At 44.2% G+C, this 20,704-nt stretch overlaps 1 protein-coding gene across 1 annotated transcript in view; it reads right to left on the bottom strand.

Annotated features, from left to right (window-relative positions):
* The window catches only part of LOC116356194 (uncharacterized), a 44,622-nt gene extending 24,701 nt beyond the window's left edge, over window positions 1-19,921 (bottom strand). The window contains exons 1-4 of the mRNA XM_031800507.1: window positions 19,813-19,921; window positions 19,217-19,546; window positions 15,528-15,584; window positions 13,103-13,231 (exon numbers count right to left, since the gene is read on the bottom strand). Of these exons, the coding sequence (XP_031656367.1) occupies window positions 13,103-13,231; window positions 15,528-15,584; window positions 19,217-19,546; window positions 19,813-19,873 (577 nt within the window). The 5' untranslated portion in view covers window positions 19,874-19,921. The remainder of the gene's footprint in view (window positions 1-13,102; window positions 13,232-15,527; window positions 15,585-19,216; window positions 19,547-19,812) is intronic.
* Window positions 19,922-20,704: the final 783 nt, after the last annotated feature.

A 20,704-nucleotide genomic window follows, 5' to 3' on the forward strand; every position in this document is an offset into this window, starting at 1 on the left:
TAAACCTGTCAAGTACTGAAGTGGACATCCAATCACGTTCCTGTAATACCAGGGTATATTCCTCTTACCAGATTATTGAAGCAGCACATAACTGTGTTTGTATAAAAAAGGACAGATGAGTGAATTTCAAATGTTAGAGAGGTGAATGTATCTGCAACCAATGATGTAGATATACACAGAATAATGAATATTAATGTCTATATCTCCAACTGGTCCTTCTTTCAGTGGTTATTTCAGCTCAGACCACTTCTGTTTTTCTGAGACTGAGCAGAGAGAGTGAAATAAGTCATAGTGATGGTTGTCTTTTCATTTTACCACAGAATATTATCTCACCCTAAAAATAACACAGCTGATCATTTCACACCTTCAAAGAAGTAGAAAACAACACAAAGATACCGTGGGAACAATGGACTGTACTGTTTGTATGGGAGTTGACACAGAGACACTGTTTTGGGGGTTTTACTAGATGGTATACAAGCTATGGATGGAAATACATTTCTCGTAGCAGGTTAGGAGAACTTACATAGCAGGTTAGGAGAATTAGGAAAGGGGTTAGGGTTAGCTAAAATGCTCTCCAAACCTGCTGAGAAAAGTCACTTCCATCAATAGCTGTACTCCTTCTAGTTACAACCTACTTTTGGCTGTTGAGTTTGATGTGTATGTAAATATTTCCATTGTTATAAACGTGAATGTAACTGCAGTTAATGATGTACATAAACAGAATAATAAGTATGTCTATGTCTACAACTGGTCCTTCTTTCAGCGGTTATTTCAGCTCAGACCACTTCTGTTTTTCTGAGACTAATCAGAGAGAGGAATAGATAATGAGAGAAGGAGAGAGTAGAGGATAAGAGAGGAGAGAGGAGAGGAGAGTAGAGAAGATGAGAGGTGAGTACAGGAGAGAGTAGAGGAGAGAGAGGAGAGCAGAGTAAAAGAGAGTAGAGGAGAGAGAGAGGAGATGAGAGTAGAGGAGAGCAGAGGAGAGAGGACAGTAGAGGAGAGAGCAGAAAGGAGAGGAGAGAGGAGAGTAAAAGAGAGAGAAGAGTAAAACAGAGTAGAGGAGAGAGAGAGGAGATGAGAGTAGAGGAGAGATGAGGGCAGAGGAGAGAGGAATGTAGAGGAGAGAGGAGGATAGAGGAGAGGAGAGCAGAGGAGAGAGGAGAATAGTGGAGAGAGGAGAGTATAGGATAGAGGAGAGTATAACAGAGTAAAGGAGAGAGGAGAGTAGAGGAGAGAGGAGAATAGAGAGGAGGATGAGAGAGGAGTGGAGAGAAGAGGAGGGTAGCTGAGAGAGTAGAGGAGGGGAGAGTAGAGTAGAGGAGAGACGAGAGAGGAGAGCAGAGGAGAGAGGACAGTAAAGGAGAGAGCAGAAAGGAGAGGAGAGAGGAGAGTAGAGAGGAGAGGAGAGGAGAGAAGAGGAGAGCGAAGATTAGAGGAGAGAGTCCAGAGAGAATCAAATCAAATCAAATCAAATGCATTTATATAGCATTTCGTACATCAGCTGATATCTCAAAGTGCTGTACAGAAACCCAGCCTAAAACCCCAAACAGCAAGCAATGCAGGTGTAGAAGCACGGTGGCTCGCAAAAACTCCCTAGAAAGGCCAAAACCTAGGAAGAAACCTAGAGAGGAACCAGGCTATATGGGGTGGCCAGTCCTCTTCTGGCTGTGTCAGGTGGAGATTATAACAGAACATATCCAAGATGTTCAAATGTTCATAAATGACCAGCATGGTCGAATAATAATAAGGCAGAACAGTTGAAACTGGAGCAGCAGCACGGCCAGGTGGACTGGGGACAGCAAGGAGTCATCATGTCAGGTAGTCTTGGGGCATGGTCCTAGGGCTCAGGTCCTCCGAGAGAGAGAAAGAAAGAGAGAATTAGAGAGAGCATATGTGGGGTGGCCAGTCCCCTTCTGGCTGTGCCGGGTGGAGATTATAACAGAACATGGCCAAGATGTTCAAATGTTCATAAATGACCAGGATGGTCGAATAATAATAAGGCAGAACAGTTGAAACTGGAGCAGCAGCACGGCCAGGTGGACTGGGGACAGCAAGGAGTCATCATGTCAGGTAGTCCTGGGGCATGGTCCTAGGGCTCAGGTCCTCCGAGAGAGAGAAAGAAAGAGAGAAGGAGAGAATTAGAGAACGCACACTTAGATTCACACAGGACACCGAATAGGACAGGAGAAGTACTCCGGATATAACAAACTGACCCTAGCCCCCCGACACAAACTACTGCAGCATAGATACTGGAGGCTGAGACAAGAGGGGTCAGGAGAAGAGGAGTGTAGAGGGGAGAGCAGAGTAGAGTAGAGTAGAGTAGAGTAGAGTAGAGGAGAGTAGAGGAGAGGAGAGGAGAGGAGAGGAGAGGAGAGGAGAGGAGAGGAGAGGAGAGGAGAGGAGAGGAGAGGAGAGGAGAGGAGAGGAGAGGAGAGGAGAGGAGAGGAGAGGAGAGGAGAGGAGAGGAAAGAGAACGCCCAGAGAATTGGAAGAGAAAGAAGAATAGAGGAGAGAGGAGAGAAAGGAAAGAAGAGGAGAGGAGAGTACAGGAGAGTAGAGAAGAGTAGAGCGGAGGACAGTAGAGGAGAGAGGAGAGGAGAGGAGAGGAGAGGAGAGGAGAGGAGAGGAGAGGAGAGGAGAGGAGAGGAGAGGAGAGGAGAGGAGAGGAGAGGAGAGGAGAGGAGAGGAGAGGAGAGGAGAGGAGAGGAGAGGAGAGGAGAGGAGAGGAGAGGAGAGGAGAGGAGAGGAGAGAGAAGAGATGGATAGGATAGGATAGCATAGGATAGGATAGGAGAGCAGAGTTGAAGAGAGAGGAGTGTAGAGCAGAGGAGTGGAGAGGATAGAGGAGAGAGGAGAGTAGAGAAGCGCGAAGATTAGAGGAGAGAGTAATGGAGAGTGGAGAGGAGAGAGGAGAAGAGATGAGAGAGGAGAGCAGGGCAGATGCGAGGAGAGTACAGGAGAGAGTAGAGTAGAGGAGAGAGTAATGCAGAGTAGTGGAGAGTAGAGGAGAGACTAAAGCAGAGTAGTGGAGAGTAGAGGAGAGAGTAGAGCAGAGTAGTGGATAGTGGAGAGGAGAGGAGAGAGGAGAGGAGAGGAGAGGAGGGAATAAGAGAGGAGAGGAGAGGAGAGGAGAGGAGAGGAGAGGAGAGGAGAGGAGAGGAGAGGAGAGGAGAGGAGAGGAGAGGAGAGGAGAGGAGAGGAGAGGAGAGGAGAGGAGAGGAGAGGAGAGGAGAGGAGAGGAGAGGAGAGGAGAGGAGAGGAGAGGAGAGTATAGGAGAGAAGAGAAAGAAGAATAGAGGAGAGAGGAGAGAGAGGAAAGAAGAGGAGAGGAGAGTACAGGAGAGTAGAGAAGAGTAGAGCGGAGGACAGTAGAGGAGAGAGGAGAGGAGAGGAGAGGAGAGGAGAGGAGAGGAGAGGAGAGGAGAGGAGAGGAGAGGAGAGGAGAGGACAGGACAGGAGAGGAGAGGAGAGGAGAGGAGAGGAGAGGAGAGGAGAGGAGAGGAGAGGAGAGGAGAGGAGAGGAGAGGAGAGGAGAGGAGAGGAGAGGAGAGGAGAGGAGAGGAGAGGAGAGGAGAGGAGAGGAGAGGAGAGGAGAGGAGAGGAGAGGAGAGGAGAGGAGAGGAGAGGAGAGGAGAGGAGAGGAGAGGAGAGCGTTAAGGATTGTAGAGAGAGGAGAGGAGATGAGAGTAGATGAGAGAGTAGAGTTGAGAAGTGTAGAGGGCAGAGTAGAAGAGAAAGGAGAGAAGAGAGGACAGGATAACAGAGGAAAGACTAGAGTAGAGTAGATAGGAGAGTACAGTGTAGTACACTAAAGTAGAGCAGAGGAGTTTATGTGTATAGGTACAGACTAGTGTCCTGAATGAAGACTCAGCACCATCTCCTTGTCTTCTTCTCTTCTCCAGTATTCTCACTTCTGTTATAAAGACATGAAAAAACACTTGAAAAAGAAATGTAAAGTTCATTTTCAGAGGAACAAACAAGAAATAAACATGAATAACATACAACACTTGGTCAAGGGGTATTGAATATCACTTTGAATAGCAGATGGTGGAGCTTTTTTAATGTTTAATATGGGGACAATAGTTTTTGTGAAATCCTGGTCCTCATCTGGTGGTCCTGTGTCCTCATTCAGGGCAGATAATAGTCTGGCTGGAACAGAGTCATCATGGCTGGTTTCCCCTATGTGGGCGAGTGTGTAGTCAAACCCTGTGTGTGACTCTGGCTGGGACTACAGGTGGGACTACAGGTGGGACTACTGGTGGGACTACTGGTGGGACTTCAGGTGGGACTACAGGTGGGACTACAGGTAAGACTACTGGTTCGACAACAGGTATGACTACAGGTGGGACTACAGGTGGGACGACTGGTTAGACTACAGGTATGACTACAGGTAAGACTACAGGTGGGACTACAGGTGGGACTACTAGTTAGACTACAGGTGGGACTACAGGTACGACTACAGGTGGGACTACAGGTGAGACTACAGGTATGACTACAGGTGGGACTACAGGTATGACTACAGGTGGAACTACAGTTGGGACTACAGGTGGGACTGCAGGTGGGACTACAGGTGGGACTACTGGTTAGACTACAGGTGGTAGTACAGGTGGGACTACAGGTGGGACTACTGGTTAGACTACAGGTGAGACTACAGGTTGGACTACAGGTGGGACTACTGGTTAGACTACAGGTGAGACTACAGGTGGGACTAGAGGTACGACTACAGGTGGGACTACAGGTGGGACTACTGGTTAGACTACAGGTGAGACTACAGGTTGGACTACAGGTGGGACTACTGGTTAGACTACAGGTGGGACTACAGGTGGGACTACTGGTTAGATTACAGGTGGGATTACAGGTGGGACTGCTGGTTAGACTACAGGTGGGACTACTGGTTAGACTACAGGTGGGACTACTGGTTAGACTACAGGTAGGACTACTGGTTAGACTACAGGTGGGACTACAGGTGGGATTACAGGGACGGCTACAGGTGGGACTACTGGTTAGACTACTGGTTAGACTACAGGTGGGACTACAGGTGGGACTACAGGTGTGTGTAACGGATCTCGTCCTCCTCTTCTGAGGAGTAGCGAGAAGGATCGGAAGACCAATGCGCAGCGTTGTGTTCATGATGTTATCTTTAATAACTCAAAATTAACACTGAAATACAAAACAATAAAGTGAATGAACGAAAACCGAAACAGTCCTGTCTGGCGACACACACAAAGACAGAAAATAAACACCCACAACTCAAAAGTGAAACCAGGCTACCTAAGAATGATTCTCAATCAGGGACAACGATTGACAGCTGCCTCTGATTGAGAACCATACTAGGCCGAACACAGAAATCCCAAATTATGGAAAAACGAACATAGACAACCCACCCAACTCACGTCCTGACCATACTAAAACAAAGATATAATAGCAGAACTAAGGTCAGAACGTGACAGTGTGACTCTAGGTGAGACTACAGGTGGGACTACAGGTGGGACAACACTTCTCTTCTTGTCCTTCTCTTCCCTATTTTCTCTCTGAATCTTGTCCCAGAGACTGTCAACTCTGTCTGCAATCTTTCTCTAAAAGGGACAGAACAAGCATGTCATTTACTAATTTATTACTAACTTTCATACCATTATTATTCATATTAGACTCACACACCAGCTGACCTAGCTAGTAGTACCCAAGAACAAGTCATCAATCAGAGCTTAAATTTCACTGCACAAAAGTATAGTTTTTACGATAATATGCAATATAAGCAGTACATTAAGATATTTCTCTTTTTCAGTCTCCTCTTCAACACCAGTGAAGCCTGACAGACCAGGTGCTCTCTGCTCACATTTGACAGAACTAGAACATGTTCCCCAGGTATTAACCAAGATGTTAGTCTGAGCTGGCTGTGACTGAATGATGCAGAATGAGGCAGGTGGTGAGCTTCAGTATGTGGTAGGCCTACCATTTGTAAAACACCAAAAAAAGACGTCCAAGAGACATCAGCGCCAGTCCGTGCTTACTGGGGTGTAGTCTACTGTGTCGGCCCACAATGGAATGTTATGAATGCTCTTCCACACACCGTTTGTACAAACAGGCCGTTGCATTGGCTTTATTAGTCCTGATTCCTGTGACTAATCATTTAGTCTATTTAAGCCCTGAATATCAGCTACCCAACTTTATCAGGAGTTCTTCTGAGCCGTTTGCAATATGTTTACACAGCGGGAAATGCAGAAATATTTAATTGTTTACTATAATCAGCTCGTCAAACATTGACAGATACAAACTTGAAACCACTGATCATGACATTTTAGCCCATGAGGTGAAACTTCTGTTCAGCAGATGTCAGTAACCTAATTGTCATTGTCCATTTAACTTTGACCTGTCCTGTTGTTAGGACATGTTATCTGTTAACAAGTCAGTGCATTTTTAGTTTGATTGGGTGACATTTAGTTTAGGCTTTTTGATCAGAGACATTTGTATGATGTAAAAAGTGTCCATCTCATTATATTGTCATACATTTAGTCTCCAGTCTGTAAGTTACAGAAAAGGCCACCTACACTCTTTCTACCATATGTAATATCTGCTACATGATTGATGTTAGATTATTTTTTGGGACTGAAAGTTGGTTGAGTGCCGCAGCGTTCTGTCTCTCCAACAACACACTGGATGGGCATGCTGGGAATGGACAAGCAACATATTTTGCCCCCCTGCCTTTACCAAAGAGGGCACTGCTTATCACAGTGTGTCATCAGTGCTCACCTAAAATACCCATAAGTCACTGGTTGAGAGAAAATGTTGTTGTTTTGGGGCAGAATTATGTGAGGTTTTATGTGTTGTTGTTGTTGGTGCGTCTGGGTCAGTTTAGCTCAGAAAATTCCTCCCTCGTCATTCTGCCAACATAGGTGGACACTGTTACTGTAATTGAATTATTCCAATATGTTTTCATTAATTGAATTCCCTTAATCTATTTTATGAGAATTTGTAAGATTCTTGTTTGCATAAAATAAACTGAGACCAGTCTTATGAATAATAGGTAACAGAATTTATTCTCGGAGCGCGCTGCCACGTTACCACAAGCAACAGTGTATATACAATAACATGACGTCATTTCATTGCTTCTAGAATGAATCCCCTCCTCCCGACCTAGAATCAAGTGAGTTTAAACGTTCATTCCAACTCACTAACACACTCACAGGTCACACAACATAACTGAATTAACTCTTGACCCCTCACCATTATCGATCACCACTTAGCTGACAGCTCTAATTAACAGAAAATCGAAAACACCCCAGAGCTACGTTTCGTCGGTTCAACCATAGGTTAACGACCCTATCTGCTTACTTAATCCACAACCCATTCCTCCCCTGCCCAGTTGAAATGGTGTTCATTAACTTTAATTACTCCTTGTCCGTGTCACACAATCCCTTCTTATGAACGCATATTGTTAATCAGATATAATAAAACAGAGTATTAGTTTACTTAGTTGCAGTTCTATTTAAAATGAGAATATTGTTTAGTCATTTATTCATAATATTCCTAACAGACACCTAATCCTGCCTAATGAGGGGGCCGGCCCTGGCTGCCGAGAAACTCCAAACATCAGATCACACAGACGTCTGGCTGTGACATCACTCTGACTGTGACACTCCAGAGGGAGGTCAACAACAGGAAGTGGAGGTGTCAGTTGACTGACAATGAGGGAGCAGTGAAGACCTTCATTAATTTCCCCTTCATGGTCCCAGGTTAAATAAAACACTTCCATCTGTATGATGTGTGTACTGCAGACATAGTACATCTTCCATGTGCCGTCTGGATACATAGAAATGAGTACTGTCCCTGTAAAGTAGTGTTTCCTAAATGTTGGGTCAGGGCTGGCCCCTCTAATGGCTTCAGACTGGGTTGTGACATTTTGCCATACTGAAGTCAAGACACTTGAATTTATGTTTTTCAGACAGTTCTGATGGAACTATTCTGATTCCTGTCAGGACAACCATCAGTACTCATCAGCAGCCTAAGACTGGTAACGTCAAAACAGCCCCATACATATGTATAGGAACTATTGTCTAGTGAGACAAGTCTTTTAGAGATTACAGTGGAGGAAAACTTTACAGACTTTTCACTCTTTAACTTTACAGAGTGAGTTAGTAAATATGTTGTGTACTGTTCTGTCATGCTGGACTCACCTCTGCTAACCTTGCATGTTTTCTATTACTATCCAGGTAGGAAGGTCTCAACTGCAGGACCATCTTCCCCACCTTATTCTAGTATTGTTTAATATACTATTTCAGTTCTATGGTAGATTATATGAGTGGTACAGCATTGGGCCAAAGTCAGATGTATTGCCTTGGTCAATACACAGTGCATGTATTTCTAGAGTGCCTTCAGAAATTATACCTTTTCCACATTTTGTTTTGTTACAGCCTGAATTTAAAAAATAATAATTCTCACCCATCTACACACAATTCCCTATAATGACAATGTGAAAACCATTTTCTTTATTTTATTTTAGCAAATGCAAATGAAATACAGAAAAATCTCATTAACATACAGTGGGGCAAAAAAGTATTTAGTCAGCCACCAATTGTGCAAGTTCTCCCACTTAAAAAGATGAGAGAGGCCTGTAATTTTCATCATAGGTACACTTCAACTATGACAGACAAAATGAGAGAAAAAAACCCAGAAAATCACATTGTAGGATTTTTAATGAATTTATTTGCAAATGATGGTGGAAAATAAGTATTTGGTCAATAACAAAAGTTTATCTCAATACTTTGTTATATACCCTTTGTTGGCAATGACAGAAGTCAAACGTTTTCTGTAAGTCTTCACAAGGTTTTCACACACTGTTGCTGGTATTTTGGCCCATTCCTCCATGCAGATCTCCTCTAGAGCATTGATGTTTTGGGTCTGTTGCTGTGCAGCATGGACTTTCAACTCCCTCCAAAGATTTTCTATGGGGTTGAGATCTGGAGACTGGCTAAGCCACTCCAGGACCTTGAAATGCTTCTTACGAAGCCACTCCTTCGTTGCCCAGGTGGTGTGTTTGGGATCTAAACCAGACGCCCATCCTCTCTTTGGTCTGGTCAGGTCACCACTAAACTAGACCCCATCCTCTCTCTGGTCCTGGCTGGTTCTCCTCCACTAAACTAGACCCCCATCCTCTCTCTGGTCCTGGCTGGTTCTCCTCCACTAAACTAGATCCCCATCCTCTCTCTTGTCCTGGCTGGTTTTCCTCCACTAACCAGACCCCCATCCTCTTCCTGGTCCTTTCAGGTTCTCCACTTAACCAGATCTTCCCTGTGACTGTAGGAGTGGCTGTGGGAGCCGATGTGTGTTGTTTTTATAGTATGCAGAAGGAGAACATGTACATACTGACATTCATAATTTTTCTTTGACTTTAATGGAGTGTAATAATAACACAGTAATACACATGGACAGTTGTTCCATTGTATCAATAATTCTGTAATTTTCAGGGAATCAACTGATAACAGCATTGTGAGTTTTTTTTTCACCTTTAGACTTCTCCTTCACCCAAATCCAGACAGCAGATGTTCTGAAAGAGCTGCAAAACCTGGACCCGTACAAATCAGCTGGGCTAGACAATCTGGACCCTTTCTTTCTAAAACTATCCGCCGCCATTGTTGCAACCCCTATTACCAGCCTGTTCAACCTCCCTTCGTATCGTCCAAGATCTCTAAAGATTGGAAAGCTGCCGCGGTCATCCCCCTCTTCAAAGGGGGTGACATCCAAGACCCAATCTGTTACAGACCTATATCCATCCTGCCCTGCCTGCCTATCTAAAGTCTTCGAAAGCCAAGTTAATAAACAGATCACTGACCATTTCGAATCCCACCGTACCTTCTCCGCTGTGCAATCCGGCTTCCGAGCCGGTCACGGGTGCACCTCAGCCAATCTCAAGGTACTAAACGATATCATAACTGCCATCGATAAAAGACCGTACTGTGCAGCTGTCTTCATCGACCTGGCCAAGGCTTTCGACTCTGTCAATCACCGTATTCTTATCGGCAGACTCAATAGTCTTGGTTTATGTAATGACTGCCTTGCCTGGTTCACCAACTACTTTGCAGACATGGTTCAGTTTGTTAAATCGGAGGGCATGTTGTCCGGACCTCTGGCAGTCTCTTTGGGGGTACCACAGGGTTCAGCTCTCGGGTCGACTATTTTCTCTGTATATATCAATGATGTCGCTCTTGCTGTGGGCGATTCCCTGATCCACCTCTACGCAGACGACACCATTCTGTATACTTCTGGCCCTTCCTTGGACTCTGTGCTAACTAACCTCCAAACAAGCTTCAATGCCATACAACTCTCCTTCCTTGGCCTCCAACTGCTCTTAAACGCTAGTAAAACTAAATGCATGCTTTTCAAACATTCAATGCCCTCACCAGCCCGCCCGACTAGCATCACCACCCTGGACGGTTCCGACCTAGAATATGTGGACAACTATAAATACCTAGGTGTCTGGCTAGACTGTAAACTCTCCTTCCAGATTCATATTAAACATCTCCAATCCAAAATCAAATCTAGAATCGGCTTTCTATTTCGAAACAAAGCCTCCTTCACTCACGCCGCCAAATTTACCCTAGTAAAACTGACTATCCTACCGATCCTCGACTTCAGCTTCCAATACTCTACTCAGACTCCATCCAGTTTGCTATCACAGTGCCATCCGTTTTGTTACCAAAGCCCCCTATACCACCCACCACTGCGACCTGTATGCTCTAGTCGGCTGGCCCTCGCAACTAATTTGTCGCCAAACCCACTGGCTCCAGGTTGTCTATAAGTCTAAGCTAGGTAAAGCTCCGCCTTATCTCAGCTTACTGGTCACGATAACAACACCCACCCGTAGCACGCACTCCAGCAGGTATATCTCACTGGTCATCCCCAAAGCCAACATCTCATTTGGCTGCCTTTCCTTCCTGTTCTCTGCTGCCAGTGACGGGAACAAATTGCAAAAATCGCTGAAGCTGGAGACTTACTAACTTTAAATATGAGCTGTCTGAGCAGCTAACCGATCGCTGCAGCTGTACATAGTCCATCTGTAAATAGCCCACCCAATCTACCTACCTCATCCCTATATTGTTTTAATGTACTTTTCTGCTCTTTTGCACACCAGGATCTCTACTTGCACATCATCTGCTCATTTATCACTCCAGTGTTAATCTGCTAAATTGTAATTACTTCGCTACTAGGGCCTATTTATTGCCTTACCACCTCATGCCATTTGCACACACTGTATATACAATGTATTTTTTTCTATTGTGTTACTGACTGTACGCTTGTTTATTCCATGTGTAACTCTATTTGTGTCGCACTGCTTTACTTTATCTTGGCCAGGTCGCAGTTGTAAATGTGAACTTGTTCTCAACTAGCTAACCTGGTTAAATAAAGTTAAAATAAAAAATTGGGGTTAAATTCAGTAATTTACTGTCTTTGTCAGTAGGAGACAGTATAATTATCAAATGTCAGATAGTAGGTTGTCTCTTTCCTTATTAATTATCTTTTCGTTTTGTTCCACTGAGAGGCAGCCGCCATAACGAAGCAGAATATTTATTCTAAAACTAAATGGAAAGCAAAGATTGGGTTTCTATGTCTTGCCAAGGCTGCACCGCAGCATTTACTCACGGGCACTAAACCACTGCTGGACAGCACAGGGGCTTTGACCTGCTTTGTTTCTGACCTGGGCCGGTGCACCCCTCCTTTGACGACCTGGTGGCGACACCTGTTTAACTTGGTGAGGATACCTGTTTAACTTGGTGAGGACACCTGTTTAACTTGGTGTGGACACCTGTTTAACTTGGTGTGGACACCTGTTTAACTTGGTGTGGACACCTGTTTAACTTGGTGTGGACACCTGTTTAACTTGGTGAGGAAACCTGTTTAACTTAGTGAGGACACCTGTTTAACTTGGTGAGGACACCTGTTTAACTTGGTGTGGACACCTGTTTAGCATAGCGTGCTACAGACTCCAGATGCTTGGATTACAGGCAGCACCACTACTCCTGGCAAGAAACTCTGCTGCAGGTAAAGGTGATAAATGGAGTAGTCTGTAACATTATTTAGAAGGAAGGCTGTAGGCTAAAGTCATTTGGAATGTCAACGGGAAGAACTGGTGGCTATGGTAAGCTAGGCCTTCTACTGCTTCAAATTCTTTATTTTGCCACAGAAATTCTGAGTAGGCCTACAGAAAATCTCTGATGGTCCTGTTTCTAAGAGGACAGACAAACCTGTAAATTAAACAAGGTCAATGCATTCATGCTTTACCTTACATTGTGGAAGGGTAGCCTGAAAAACACCTGTAACTGAAGATTTTGAAGTACTGTATTTTTATTAATTTATTTAAACATTTTCAGAAATTAATTTACATTTCAGAAGAAGCATTGTGCTCATTTAAGTCTGCTTAGGACACAAATGATTAATTAAACAAAACCAAGGAATTTATTTGTGCTGACTTCATCCCCAATGGACAGAAGAAAATGAACATTATCATAAACATCAACCAAGGTTTGCTGATATCTGAATCCCTAATGCCCCCCCCCCCCAAAAGTATTAAATAGGAAGTATATAGGAACACAACTATAAATTAATACATCTTCCACACTATGCACTAAAATAGATGAACATCAGCTTAAAAACAGTTATTCTGTCCTCTGTTACTAAATCAATAAAGCTATAGACAGTTTGAAAGTCTTAGTCCAGCACAGGGAGAAGAGTGAGGAACAAGGGGTCATTCCTCCAGGACATGAATCTCAATACCAGAGGCTTCTTCTATACAGAGAACAAAACAACACATCAGACAACATGTCTCACCATTCATTCTAGCAGATCATAAAGATGAACTAGTTAATAGGGGATTAGATGGACAAGATGACTACGTCAAAGGACTATTCATGACCTGATTCCATTTCAGTTCACACATCTGAAGATCAGAATATGTGAATGTAATGTGTTGTTTGCTCCATGTGTTCTATGGATTGATGGAACCATTCATAATGTTTAGGTCTATACAGTCATTCAGATCTGTGAACTCTGATGTTGTGGGAGGAGTTAGGAACCTAAATGGAACTGGACCAATGCCTGTTACTCTCACCTGCTTGTGGGGGCAGAGCCTTGGGTGGGCGGATCCTCCTTGTGTGAATAGTGACTATGGCAGCCATGATGGTCAGTGTCACAAAGAGCATGATGTGACTGATGGGCAACTTAACAGCATTACTGGTACCTGAACAATGAGACAGACAGGGATTAAACACAGTCAATCATTTAGATTGATTTAAATGAAAGTAGAGTTTGTATCACACGCCGGTCAATAGAAGATGCCGAGGACCAATATTCATCAGCCAAACACCTCTACAACTTCTCTGTCTGAACACCAACAATCTAGCTGAGTGTTTTAATTTGTTTGTAATGGATTATGATTGTTCACACCATCCACTAAATAATTGAACTGCATGTATGATGAACAGAGAGTAGCAGCAGCATAAAAGAGGGGTCGGGGGTGGTGGCAGGACACAATGCAGATAGCCCGGTTAGCCAATGTGCGGGAGCACTGGTTGGTCGGCCCAATTGAGGTAGTATGTACATGAATGTATTGTTAAAGTGACTATGCAGGTTGCCTTTGTGTTCTTGGGCACAGGGAATATGGTGGTCTGCTTGAAACATGTTGGTATTACAGACTCAATCAGGGACATGTTGAAAATGTCAGTGACGACACCTGCAGTTGGTCAGCACATGCCCGGAGCACACGTCCTGGTAATCCGTCTAGCCCCACAGCCTTAAGAATGTCGACCTGTTTAAAGGTCTTACTCACATCGCCTACGGAGAGCGTGATCACATAGTCGTCCGGAACAGCTGATGCTCTCATGCATGCCTCAATGTTGTTTGCCTCGAAGCGAGCATAGAAGTGATTTAGCTCGTCTGGTAGGCTTGTGTCACTCGGCAGCTCGCAGCTGTGCTTCCATTTGTAGTCTGTAATAGTTTGCAAGCCCTGCCACATCCGACGAGCATCGGAGCCGGTGAGGTACGATTCAATCTTAGCCCTATATTGACGCTTTGCCTGTTTGATGGTTGTTCAGAGGGCATAGCGGGATTTCTTATAAGCGTCCGGGTCAGAGTCCCGTTCCTTGACAGCGGCAGCTCTACCCTTTAGCTCAGTGCGAATGTTGCCTGTACTCCATGGCTTCTGGTTGGGGGATGTACGTACAGTCACTGTGGGTACGACGTCCTCGATGCACTTATTGATAAAGCCCGTGACTGATGTGTTGTATCCCTCAATGCCATCGGAAGAAACCCGGAACATGTTCCAGTCTGTGATAGCAAAACAGTCCTGTAGTTTAGCATCTGCTTCATCTGACCACTTGTTTTATAGGCCGAGTCACTGGTACTTCCTGCTTTCATTTTTGCTTGTAAGCATGAACAGGAGGATAGAGTTATGGTCAAATTTACCATATGGAGGGCGAGGGAGAGCTTTGTATGCGTCTCTGTGTGTGGAGTAAAGGTAGATTTTTTTTCCCCTCTGGTTGCACATTTAACATGTTGATAGAAATTTGGTAGAACTGATTTAAGTCTCTCTGCATTAAAGTCTCCGGCAACTAGGAGCGCCGCCTCTGGGTGAGTGGTTTCCTGTTTGCTTATTAACTTATACAGCTGACTGAGTGCGGTCTTAGTGCCAGCATCTGTCTGTGGTGGTAAATAAACAGCCACGAAAAGTATAGCTGAAAACTCTCTAGACAAGTAGTGTGGTATGCAATATATCACAATATACTCTACTTCAGGCGAGCAAAATCTAGAGACTTCCTTAGATTTCGTGCACCAGCTATTGTTTACAAATATGCACAGACCACCCCATTCTTCTTACCGGAGTGTGTTGTTCTATCCTGCCGGTGCAATGTGTATCCCGCTAGCTGAATATCCATGTCATCATTCAGCCACGATTCCGTGAAACATAGGATATTACAGTTTTTGATGTCCCGTTGGTAGGATATTCGTGATCGTACCTTGTCTAATTTATTGTGCAATGATTGGCGAGTAGTATTGACGGCAACGGCAGCTTTCCCAGTCGCCTTCTCCGGGTCCTGACCAAGCATCCGGCTCTTTGTCCTCTGTACCTGCGTCTCTTCCTCTTGCAAATAACTGGGATGTCGGTCATGTGGGGTGTTTGGAGAATGTCTTGTGCGTCGTCTTTGTTGTAGAAAAACATCTTTGTCTCATCTGAGGTGAGTGATCGCTGTCCTGATATCCAAAAGCTATTTTTTGCCGTAAGTTATGGTTGCAGAAACATTATGTACAAAATAAGTTACAAATAACGCAAAAATCCCCCACATAATAGCACAATTGGTTGGGTGCCCATAAAACTGCTGCCATTTCTTCCGGCGCCATTTTACATGAAAGTTTAGTTTCATGTACAAATGCATGCTTTGTGTATTGACCAAGGTAGTACATCTGACTTTGGCCCCATGCTGTACCACTCATACTATCTACAATACAACTTAGAATGGAAAAAGTATTAAATACAATACCAGCAGAAGATGGGGAGGTGGTTGACAGGGCTGGTCTTGTTGTAGAGGCTGTACTTCCTGGATAGTAGTGTAGTGGACAGACATATTTGTATAGTGTATATACAGTATATTATATACACATCACATGCAACTTGTAATTAGACTATGAAATTAGTGAGAGAGTCTCACCACAGCAGTTCGGGAACAAAAAAGAGAAAGAGCAGTGAATCTTAGACCTTTTTATAAGCATCTGAGTTGTTTGGATTCAAAATCTGTGTTGGGGACCAATGACATTAATGTAACGTTAACCTCCAATCAGTTATCAGACCTACAGGACGTAACTTCTGCTCCTCAGAGGTGAGCCAATGTGGGTTGCTGTGATCAACAAAGAGAATGCTGAATTCCTAAGACAACACAGAATGATTTCTTGCATTCAAGTGTCACTTTGGGGACTGGGTTGCCCTACAGCAGTGGAAAACAAACAGGGTGACCACTTGTCAATGGTGAACAAGGGTGACATCAAATCAAATTTTATTGGTCACATGCAAATGGTTAGCAGATGTTAACGCGAGTGTACAGAAATGCTTGAGCTTATAGTTCTGACCATGCAGTAATATCTAAGAAGTAATACAACAATTTCACAACAACTACCTTACACACACAAGTGTAAAGGAATGAATAAGAATATGTACATATAAATATATGGATGAGCGATGGCTGAACGGCATAGGCAAGATGCAGTAGATGGTATAGAGTACAGTACATACATATGAGATGAGTAATGTAGGGTATGCAAACATTATTTAAAGTGGCTAGTGATACATTAATTACATCCTATTTTTAATTATTAAAGTGGCTAGAGATTTGAGTCAGTATGTTGGCAGCAGCCACTCAATGTTAGTGATGGCTGTTTAACAGTCTGATGGTCTTGAGATAGAAGCTGTTTTTCAGTCTCTCGGTCCCAGCTTTGATGCACCTGTACTGACCTCGCCTTCTGAATGAAAGCAGGGTGAACAGGCAGTGCCTCGGGTGGTTGTTGTCCTTGATTATCTTTTTGCCTTCCTTTGACATTGGTTGATTTAGGTGTCTTGGAGGGCAGGTAGTTTGCCTCCAGTGATGCGTGGTGCGGACCTCACTACCCTCTGGAGAGCCCTGCGGTTGTGGGTAACAGCTGTTACCATACCAGGCGGTGATACAGCCCGACAGGATGCTCTTGATTGTGCATCTTTAAAGGTTTGAGTGTTTTTGGTGACAAGCCAAATTTCTTCAGCCTCCTGAGGTTGAGGCGCTGTTGCGCTTTCTTCACCATGCTGTCTGTGTGGGTGGACCATTTCAGTTTGTGTACGCCGAGGAACTTAAAACATTCCACCTTCTCCACTACTGTCTCGGCAATATGGATGGGGGGTGCTCCCTCATGAAGTCCACGATCATCTCCTTTGTTTAGTTGAGCGTGAGGTTGTTTTCCTGACACCACACTCCGAGAGCCCTCTCCTCCTCCCTGTAGGCTGTCTCGTCGTTGTTGGTAATCAAGCCTACCACTGTAATGTTGTCTGCAAACTTGATGATTGAGTTGGAGTCTTGCATGGCCACGCAGTCATGGGGGAACAGGGAGTACAGGAGAGGGCCGAGGATGCACCCTTGTGGGGCCCCAGTGTTGAGGATCAGCGGGGTGGAGACGTTGTTTCCTACCCTCACCAACTGGGGGCGGCCCGTCAGAAAGTCCAGGACCCAGTTGCACAGGGCGGGGTCAAGACCCAGGGTCTCGAGCTTAATGACGAGTTTGGCAGGTACTATTGTGTTAAATCCTGAGCTGTAGCCGATGAACAGCATTCTTACATAGGTATTCCTCTTGGGCAGTGTGCAGTGTGATTGCGGTGTCTGTGAACCTTGGGGCGGTAAGCAAATTGGAGTGGGTCTAGGTTGTCAGGTAGGGTGGAGGTGATATGGTCCTTGACTAGTCTCTCAAAGCACTTCATGATGACGGAAGTGAGTGCTACGGGGCGATAGTCGTTTAGCTCAGTTGCCTTAGCTTTCTTGGGAACAGGAAAAATGCCCTCTTGAAGCATGTGGGAACAGCAGACTGGGATAGGGATTGATTGAATATGTCCGTAAACACACCAGCCAGCTGGTCTGCGCATGCTCTGAGGACGCGGCTAGGGATGCCGTCTGGGCCGGCAGCATTGCGAGGGTTAACACGTTTAAATGTTTTACTCACGTTGGCTGCGTGAGGATTGTTCGCGGGTTTTGGTAGCGAGCTGTGTCGGTGGCACTGTATTGTCCTCAAAGCGAGCAAAGAAGTTGTTTAGTTTGTCTGGGAGCAAGACATTGGGGTCCGCGACAGGGCTGGTTTTCTTTTTGTAGTCCGTGATTGACTGTAGCATTGAACAGACCTGCGCATGGGCATTTCCTGTTTTAGTTTCTGTCTATAGGCTGGGAGCAACAAAATGAACTGTGATTATAATCTAAGAGAATTCTCTTGGTAGTTAATGCGGTCAGCATTTGATTGTAAGGAATTCTAGGTCAGGTGAACAAAAGGACTTGGGTTCCTGTATGTTGTTATGATCACACCACGACTCGTTAATCATAAGTCATACACCCCCGCCATTCTTCTTACCAGAGAGATGTTTGTTTCTGTCGGCACGATGCATGAAGAAACCAGGTGGCTGTACCGACTCTGATAACGTATCGCGAGTGAGCCATGTTTCCTGGAAACAGAGAATGTTGCAATCTGTGATATCTCTCTGGAAGGCAACCCTTGCTCGGATTTCGTCTACCTTGTTGTCAGGAGACTGGACGTTGGCGAGTAGTATACTCGGGAGCGGTGGGCGTTGTGCCCGTCTACGGAGCCTGGTCGTAATATTGGTATGTTGACGTTGCTCTTATATCCAATAGTTCCTCCAGGCTGTATGTAATGAGACAGAGATGGCCGCCTCGCGTCGCGTGCTTAGGAAACATCACAGTACAGAATGGATCCACATCTACTGACTCTTTGTTGGCTGTAGAGTTTTCTCTACGCAATCTGTTAAATCTTTCTCTACTCCAATCTCTAGAGCACTAGACATGAAGTTCTTCCTATGAACATGTTTGGACTTATTTTTAAATTACCAGTCTAACACTAAATTGGTGGTTGTCTTGACAGTTTTTGTAGAGAAGTTACATCAGAACTGTCTGAAAAACATCAAATGTATCTTTCTCGACCCAGTCTCAAACCCTGACACAGCATGGGAGAACACAATACCCAGTTCTATGTATCCAGAGGACAGATAAAACATCTTACTATATCTGCACACATCATACAGATGGGAGTATTTTACCTGGGAGAGTAGAGATGACATCATCACTATAGTGGTCTTTTCAGCCATATCTAATTCAGTAGGAGATGAACATCCTCTTTTAGTTAATTTAAAGAACCCATCATCATCATCACCATCATCATCATCAGACACAGTAGTAGATTTCAAATCAAATTCATCATATATCACTAATCACTAATACCAGGAAAATGAATCAGATTTGATATTCAACTTTAAAATCATCAGATCTTCTTATTCAGATTATAGGAGCATTTACATAGGCTTCAGATCTGTCACTGGTGTGGTAGAGGAGACTGAGAAAGAGAAAAGGGTATACAGTACTTGTTGGCATATGATTATTAACACCACACTTGTACACAGTGACATGCACACTCTGATTTAAACAGTAATACTCACTAGTTAGAACAGACAGATGAACAGGAGCATCACCTCCATGTTGTGGTCCTGTCTCTGTAAGGAACTGTCGACAGATGTAGAGTCCAACATCCTCAGCTCTGACATCACTAACATGTAGAGAACAGTAGGACCCTAAACTCAGTCGCTCTGCTCTCTCTGTCTGGTCAACTTTGATCTCCCCCAATGTGACCTCTTGAATAGTACGAGTAGATAGAGCTCTGTTATAGATCCATGTAGTAGAGGAGCAGTTTGGATAAACCACATTGTTACACGGCAGACTGACATCATCTCCCTCTCCGGAGAACATAGAGAGAGTTTCTCCACTGACACCTGGAAGGAGTATGACATCAGATAATTATTAACTGGTAATACAGATGACATTATATTTCATAGGTTTTCTTATTGATATTCTTCAGTGTGAATAATAGTGTAATATACTGTCTATTATGCAATAGTGAAGATAAGAGTAAACAGATACACAACAGAAATGTCATCATAATATTAGTCAAATGTAAACTGAACTAGTTTGGCCGTGTGAAATAAATGTGTTCTATGATCTCTAATGACACATTCTTACTCTCTCTCCTCTGTCTTACCTGTTAGCAGGTACAAAACGGTCACAAGCAATCCCAAAAATGATTGAGGGACATCAGCCATGATCCTCTCTCTCTCTCTCTCTCTCTCTCTCTCTCTCTCTCTCTCTCTCTCTCTCTCTCTCTCTCGCTCTCTCTCTCTCTGTCTCTGTCTCTCTGTCTCTCTGTCTCTCTCTCTCTCTCGCTCTCTCTTTCTCTCTCTCTGTCTCTCTGTCTCTCTCCTCTGTCTCTCTGTGTGTATGTTTTTCTGTCTCTTTCCTCTGTCAGAGTGTCTCAGCACTATGAGTTTCTCACCATACAGCAGCATCTCTATTCACCATTATAGCATCACTTCCTCAACGTGGTCATGTTCTTTCTCTAGTTTCTGACACAATTGAGTTCAGTCACATGCCCATTCATCAGATGGACACACTCCCTCTCCCAGACCCCCACATGCATGTGTGTTTAGGCACACACACACCTCACTCCCCTTCTTGGCTTCCATGGCAACCCCCACGGGAACCTTTTCCCAATAGAATCTTTCCCCCAGGGGAACCACACCTGTTGGCATTCTCACAAACAATCACAACATTGTTTCAATAATATATAGAACTTTTCTCACAGCTCTGGTATATAAAGCTTTTTTGAGGACTTGCTCACAATTCATCTGTGGCAGCGCAATGACCAAACAATAAACTGTATGTGAGGCTCTTGATCATATCTTTGATCATGACACTGGTGAGGAGGAGAGAGTCCTTGTTAAACTTTGACACAAAGTAGTCTGTGATGAATAGCACAATATGTTTCATCTGAGTATTTGTTCAAATCAAAATAATCCATACATTGTGCTTTTTTTTACTCAAAAACTAGTTGTATGAGCTCAGGTCAATGAGGCCTACAGGCCATAAATAGCAAA

This window comes from Oncorhynchus kisutch, linkage group LG21, assembly GCF_002021735.2.
Source record: "Oncorhynchus kisutch isolate 150728-3 linkage group LG21, Okis_V2, whole genome shotgun sequence".
NCBI classification, from domain to species: Eukaryota; Metazoa; Chordata; class Actinopteri; order Salmoniformes; family Salmonidae; genus Oncorhynchus; species Oncorhynchus kisutch.